At 40.1% G+C, this 7267-nt stretch overlaps 1 protein-coding gene across 1 annotated transcript in view; it reads right to left on the bottom strand.

Moving 5' to 3' along the window:
• Positions 1-747: 747 nt before the first annotated feature.
• The window catches only part of tiparp (TCDD-inducible poly(ADP-ribose) polymerase), a 20430-nt gene continuing 13910 nt past the window's right edge, over positions 748-7267 (bottom strand). The window contains exons 5-7 of the mRNA XM_032509035.1: positions 5143-5439; positions 3517-3774; positions 748-2157 (exon numbers count right to left, since the gene is read on the bottom strand). Coding sequence (XP_032364926.1) covers positions 1968-2157; positions 3517-3774; positions 5143-5439 — 745 coding nt within the window. The 3' untranslated portion in view covers positions 748-1967. The remainder of the gene's footprint in view (positions 2158-3516; positions 3775-5142; positions 5440-7267) is intronic.

Below are 7267 nucleotides of genomic sequence, written 5' to 3'. Positions count from 1 at the left end.
ATGAGCTGCAGAGGAGGAGGAGGAGGAAGGGTGGGGTGTTGAGTTCTTCTGCTGCGCCCCAAGTGTGCTGTGTCTGGGCTGGGACAGACAGCTACCTCCACTAGCCTCCCTCTGGACCGCATTAGACATGGCGCTCAAATAATGCACTGCTGGGGATGTGGGGGAAGGAGAGCCTGGGGAGGTGGCAGACAGAGGGAGGGCTGAGCTGGGGTGAATTCTCTGGCAAACAAATAATCAGATGAACTCTTCAAAACCGCTGAAATATGACGCAGCTCTTATTGAGACCAGCGGTGTAGCCAACAGCATATGTCTGACAGTTATACTAAGCAGAACAACTAATACATTCTTACTGCACATTGTATTGGCCGGAAATTCTTTGACGCAATTATTACACATTTTCACGCTGATTTGATTTCTTGTTCTGGATTAAGAACCTCTTCTCATCTGACTCTCAGCAACAAAGCGAAGAAGCATACTTCAAACTATATAGTCTAACTCTTTTCAGAAACAACTGGCTTCCTGCTTGTATGCATTCTCTAAATAGGTTTCTAATGAATGAAGTCTGTCTTATGCTAACTGTGCTGTGACCCAATTAAAAGTCCTTGGAGAGTGCTGAACGGTCTTATGTTTACAGGAATGTCTAGCAGGGAGGTTAACAAAACACCATTACCCTTACATTACTAATAAATCGGACTCAACAGGATTTGAATAAAGCATAAGTTCACCAATTCATCTTTTTTTCTTTTAGTTTCTTTATTTAATCAATGTTACATTAAACTAACATAAATAATTTTTATGAACAAAAGGCACACAGTTCAAATATAAACAAAGAGAACGTCTGTACAGTTTGTCTCAATAAAACATGTCTACTGTCTCTGAGCGAGAGAGCGGTCCAAGAGAGATGAGCTTCAGGGTGGTTTGTTGACAAAACGATACAGCGCTCTCGAGTCTCAGCATGAAACTGTCCACTGTTCAAACCCCCGCAAAGGAAATAATGTGTGGACGCGAAGGCAAAAACGCGAACCAAGCACAGAACTGGCTTCATGTGAAACTTCTGCCGGGAGGTTTTCTGTGGATGTCCATTTGTAAAAGTCCCACTAAAACTCACGTCCATTGTCTGTTTGAAGAGGCCACAAGATTAATTTCCACTAAACTAAAACATTCAAACACGCAGCACATAGACTTGAAAAAACGTAAGGGCCGGAGGCTGGGTAAACACATACAATGATTTTTGTAAGAGAATGACGGGGTCAGTGTTTCTCTATGGAAGCGTCTGATTGGTTGGTTGCTTCTTCCTCCAAATAATTCAGCCAGTTGGTCATTCACAGTACTGGCCGGACGCTAACTGTCTACTACAGCATTTGTCCTGATGTGGAGTTGAGTTCATTTACAGCCATATGACTACGTCAAAATTATATGAGGGCTAGGTTTGGTTTTTCCTGCATCTGCTCCAGATGATAAAATCTTGTTGTGATCATCACTAGGCTCCTGATAATACTAGATAACAAAGTATGGTATAGGAGTCCAGTCAAGTCATTTAGGGTTGCAACTTTTATCCGTTGTCATCCACCTCTGAACACTGAATCAAACAGGTGTTGTTCTTTGTTGGTCCAGTTTTGTCTAGTTTAATCTGTTCCAGACCAGTGTGTTCAAAACTGCAGTCCAGTCTGGGTGGATCAAGTTGACTGCAGACCTTAATCAAAGTATTTGCAAACATGTCGTAGACTGTTTCAACCTGTTTAGAGCTGCCGATTTAAGGTGAAGTTTAGTCTGCCAAAGGGATTCCAATAAAGTTGAGTAAAACAACAGCCATTAAGTACTCTAAAGTAAAATTCAGCTCGTTACTGGTATAAACTTGTACCTTTTATTTTAAGTAGCAAACTCCACCCATCTGGCTCTTTAACAGACTAAAACAAACTATGAGTAAGTATTTGCAAATACAGACAGACCCAGGGATGATCCAGGGCTTAAACGGCGACAGTGCTGGGTACTTCCTCATAGTGAATAATAAAGTAAGGGTAGCTCTGGTCATCGTTGAAGATGACATAGATCTGAGGGTCCACCCAGTTGTCCACACAGGAGTCATAAAGGTCACTGGAGGGGTCACGAAGGTTGATGGGTGGAGGTCGCCGCATGGAAGGATTTCCTACAGTAAACCTGTATAAACACAACAAAGAAGACAGAGACTAGGTTAGTTATGTGGTCGGGAATATAGTGTAAACTGGAAAGCAATGGTCTTTGCATTTGTGTTATTAAACATATTTCCATTCAGCTCTGCAAGTCTGGAGTTACAGAAGATGAATGTACCATCTAAAAGAAGACTTATACATTTAATGATTACAAGACTTTGGCTCCTCTGTGTGTTTCAGGACTCCTTAAAAAATATAAGCATATGAAGTAAGTGCATATATTGAGTGTATTGTAATTTTATAAAATGAGCCAGCGCATTGTAACCCATTTGTTTTCATCTCCTAAATATTGATGTCAAACCCCAAAGACCCGTAATCCATCAATCTTTGTTCCAGTTTCTCTGGGGTCATGAATAAAACATATTAAAATAAGAACAATTTCAGCTACAGACAAAGTTGGTGGGACGCTAAACAGTCGGTTTACCAGATATAGTTTCAGACAGAAGAGTCTGCGGCACCATATCAAAGCTGTTGATGTACAATGGGTTCAGCCAAATCAGCTGTTTTCCATGTGAGGCTCTAGATTTGACTTGCATTTGAAGGAATTGGAGTAGCATGACACATAGCATGACTGAATGATGGTCTATGGAAAAGAACCTCCGGCTTTCCATGGTCCAAATTAAAGCTGATATGTTCTGTGAATTTATGTTGAAAGAATTAAGACTAAGATTGTGATAAGATCAGAAAGAGATGTTGTTTACGCAGAGGCACTAAAACATGTAACCCCAATAAAAACTGGATACATAAAGCCTCAATTTAGCATTCACCAAACTATATCACTTCCAGCTAACAAATCACATAAAAATATGATGTCCTAGATAAGATATAGCACTGATACAAAGAATAATTAAATATCTTACGCCACTAATATTAAGAAATGTTGAGGCTCAATATCACATTGAACACATTGAGAGAAATACTGTGAGATGACTCAAATGATTTAAATATGTATATTTTGTTTATGGAGAGGATCTCTTTAATATGTCTGGTTGAATTGCTGGCAGTGTTGTACATGAATGCGTAGGGCTGCTTTATGGCAATACTGGATTAATGTATTTATGTTTAGGAAATATGTTGACCTTAAATATTTAATTTCCTCCATTAGCCAAAACCAGAAAAATAATTTATTTGAATATACGTTTGAACATAAAACAATTTACTATTTATATCTCCAATTGCGATATAAAATTACACTGTAATAAAGCATTTAATCCATATCACCAATAAAGCATTTTTTGCAGTGATTAAGTAGCAACAGAGACATGAAAAATCCAATCTATCATTCCCCCCCCACTAACAACTCATGAACTACAACACCCACACACACCTGCCAGTTAGCACTTTGGCCAGGAACATGCAGTGGACTCCTTTGGGGGAGCGCTTGGAGAAGTTGTGGGAGTAGACAGCTTTGCGGGCAAAGTATGAGCCCTGGCCAAACATAGTGGCGTGTTTGCCGCAGACTCGGGGGTCAAAGTTGTGCTTGCAGATGCCCTCCACCACGTCGGCTGAGGTGCCGTGGAAGAGGTGGCGCTCACTCAGCAGCCGGTCCATCTCTGACATACGCCGGGACATGTACTCCTTTTTCCTGTTGGAGCAGAGAGACAGAAGGTTTGTTTTTGTGTTGTGACAGCCTTGTTTGCTCTAAACAGGGTAAGAACATTGAGCCTAATCCGTTTCTTGAGCAACACACACGCACTCACACACACAGCTTGTTTGATGTGAGCGGATCAATCAGGCATGCGGAGGTGAAAGCGTTTCGAGCCAGAGAGGCTGTGACCCGGGTGTGACCTCCCATGACCACACAGCTTGTGACCTGACAGATAGATGCTGCGTGCATCCGAGCATGCACGCACGCACGCACACACACACACACACACGCACGCACGCACACACACACAAAACACACACACGCAAGCACGCACGCACATTTACACGCACGTCCCTGTTACGCTAACAAACACACACAATGTCAGTCATATTGAAACCGTGTAGTACCAGTCAGTGTGGGAGAGTGTAACTGTCACAGCTGATAGAACCAGCCTGCTGTAACCACAGCGGTTAGCCCACTGTGTTTGCGACAGGAAGATAATCTTCACAAAAACATCTCTCCATCCGCCGTGTTGACACACCACCTCTGACTCTTTCTCACGAAGTCCCACGCAGCTGGTCCCATTTGCCCTATTTTATTTTTTTCCCTTTCCTCTGCTCACATTGTTTCTAATTCACCCTGTGTTTGTTGTTAAGAAATGTTTTTATTCATGTTTCTGTCTGCAAGTATATTTGCAGCTGTGACTGAAACATTTTGAGAAAACTGAATAAAACAGAAAACTGCTGAGAAAGCTTAACAATACATTTGTGTGCCACAACAGCAAAATATGTAAAACTAGGAAGAAAAAGGAACCAAATAATTTAACAGAAACCACACTGCACTAATATTTGGTACAACTTTAGCACCACTTTAGGTTAATAACATCATATAAACACAGATATGAAAGACTTATATTTCTGTTTGAAACCTAAATACCATCTTAGGTCTACAAGTGTGGTCAAATGTTTTGACTGTAAAAACAAACTACAATCACACCACCACTTCATATCACAACTCATACCATTCTTATGACATAGTAGCTGGTGATAATGTCAGCAGTTCAGCAGAGTTACATTTAAGAAAACAACCTACAAATGCGTCAAAGTCATATGCCACAGCTGCACTACACAGCATGTAAAGGTTAAAAAAATACTTCTAAAAGAATTGTAGACACTCAAACCTGACAACAGTGAACCTTCTGGCCCTGACTCAAATTTGTGCTCTGTTTTACAAAGAATTTACACATGTTGTCAAGGGTACTGGTTACGATTATTGGAAATGCTTCATCAGGTTAGATTAACAGATGATATTGGCAATAATGAGGAAGTCCTTAAAAAAGTAAAAAGCTCCCACTCCTTGGCTCACCTCTTGTATTTCTCCCAGAGAAAGGGGTTCTGCACACGCTGGATCTTGAGGATCCTGAACTTGGTCTCCGAAACCGTCTTGTGAAAAAGGCTGTACACTGTCCGGTAGCTGCGGTCTTCACGTGAAACCGGCACCTGCAGGAAGTCCTGGCTCATCGTCATGGGTAACCATGTTTCCGGAAAAAGGCTGGCTGGGTTTATGGTGGTCGGCGAGAGGGGATGCGATACGGAGAGATCCATGGACGAGGAGGAGGAGGCAGAACAGGGGAGGGGAGATGAAGAGAGGCCGCTCAAAGTCCTAGAGAGAAAGAGATAGAAAACGTGTTGGATATTGGTTTCCTAGTACGGAAATTACATGCAATTGTAAATTTCGAGGAAAGTTGCTAGAAAGAACTATGTAATGTCCTACCAACGATGGGGATATTCAGACTTGTTGAGTCTAGTTCATTAATTTAAATTACTTGCTGGCATAGATTACTGAAGTCAAGAAGTTTTAAGTCAATGCTCGACAAATTTGCGGACAGCCTCATGTTAAAATTTTTTTAACATTTGTCGACTAACAAGGATGCAATTCAACATACGTGTATGGACGATATATTTATTCATAATTCAAATTGAAAGTCCAGAAATGTTCAATTGAAATGTAAAAGCTAAATCTTAAATTGAAATGTAAAATTCAAAAGATAAAACATTTTACATTTCAAATTTGCTTTTTCAGTTTCCTTTTTCCTTGTTTAAATTTAATTATGACTAGATTTTTCCCCAGTAGCGTAGTAAAATAATAATATTTTTAATTAGATCTTGCTTTGTTTTCTCTTTGGACTTTCAATTGGAGTTATGAATAAATATATCCTCCATAAACAAGTAGAAAAATATGGCAATAATAAATTAATATTAACTTTTTAGTGTTAATTTACACCAGCTGATCTCCAGAGGAAATTCTACTGGAATCAAAACCTCTTATAAACTCAACAAAAATAACAGATAACGGTCTTAAAAGCTATTTTTATTCTCACTATAATTACTACCAAATTACGTAGACCTTTTAAGGAAACATTTGAGGAAACCCATAAAATTAGGAACTTCCTACAATCATTCACTTTTGTTCCCCAACCAATACAATATCTTTCAGGATAGTTTACCAAAAGATAAAAAAAGTAATAAATATATACATATCCCAGTAGAAACTGTATATACCATATACAGTCTAATAAATAAATACAAATATTATAAATATATCATCATAACCCACTCCTTTGCATAGGCATTTACATACACTACAACAGGCTTTAACAAAGAATCACTTTTATAACAACTAACATTTTAGACATAAAGAATGTCTTGATCAGAGTAAAAGAGTTTACTTTGATGAAGATGATGCGTCAGGTTGAAATATAAGCTGCAACACCTTATTAAACAGGTCCTACTATAAACTCACCAACCACAAGCCATGCATTACAGCCCGCTACCTATCTCTGCAAAACCTCTATCCACTGCAACGAACTGACAGGTCTTTGCTTTGCCATTTTCATACTCCACCAACTGTTAACATTGACATCACTGCTCTGCTGAGTGGAGCAGCTCCACAGCAGCCGTCACCGACAAAACAAAACAGCAGGGCCACGCGAAAATGAAACCCAGACACCAAACAAGACAACAGGGAGGCAGAGTGAGGGAGAGACAGGAATAAGAACAAGAGGCAGGGAAGAATAAAGAAGCCAATTGCAGAGCTGTCATGAAAGTGTCAAAAAGGCATTTTTGTTTGGCATTCGAGTCAATAACAGTGGTTGGCTGTCAAGTTAATGCTCTCGTAAAAGTGTAAATGCTGTAAGCCCTATCAGCCATAAGAGTGTGTGCATGTGTGTCATCAAGAGACTGTGATCAGTGCGACTCTGAGTCAGTGCGACAGTTTTTCTCATCTCTCATCCCTCTCTCTCTTATCTTGTCTGTCCGGTCTCGATCTCACCCTGCAATCAATGTCTCTATTCCCCTGTGTGCTTTGAAGAGATCACAGGCACAGCCTGCCGCAGAAAACAAGTGTGAAATGAAAAGGGACAGATACCAAGAGAGTGATAGAGTTTAGAGAAAAGATGGAAAAAGAGAAAGATTAGAACAAATAGCGGGGG

Source organism: Etheostoma spectabile, chromosome 3, assembly GCF_008692095.1.
Source record: "Etheostoma spectabile isolate EspeVRDwgs_2016 chromosome 3, UIUC_Espe_1.0, whole genome shotgun sequence".
Classification (NCBI taxonomy): domain Eukaryota; kingdom Metazoa; phylum Chordata; class Actinopteri; order Perciformes; family Percidae; genus Etheostoma; species Etheostoma spectabile.
The sequence above is the reverse complement of the archived record's forward strand: the minus strand, read 5'-3'. Positions and strand labels throughout refer to the sequence as shown.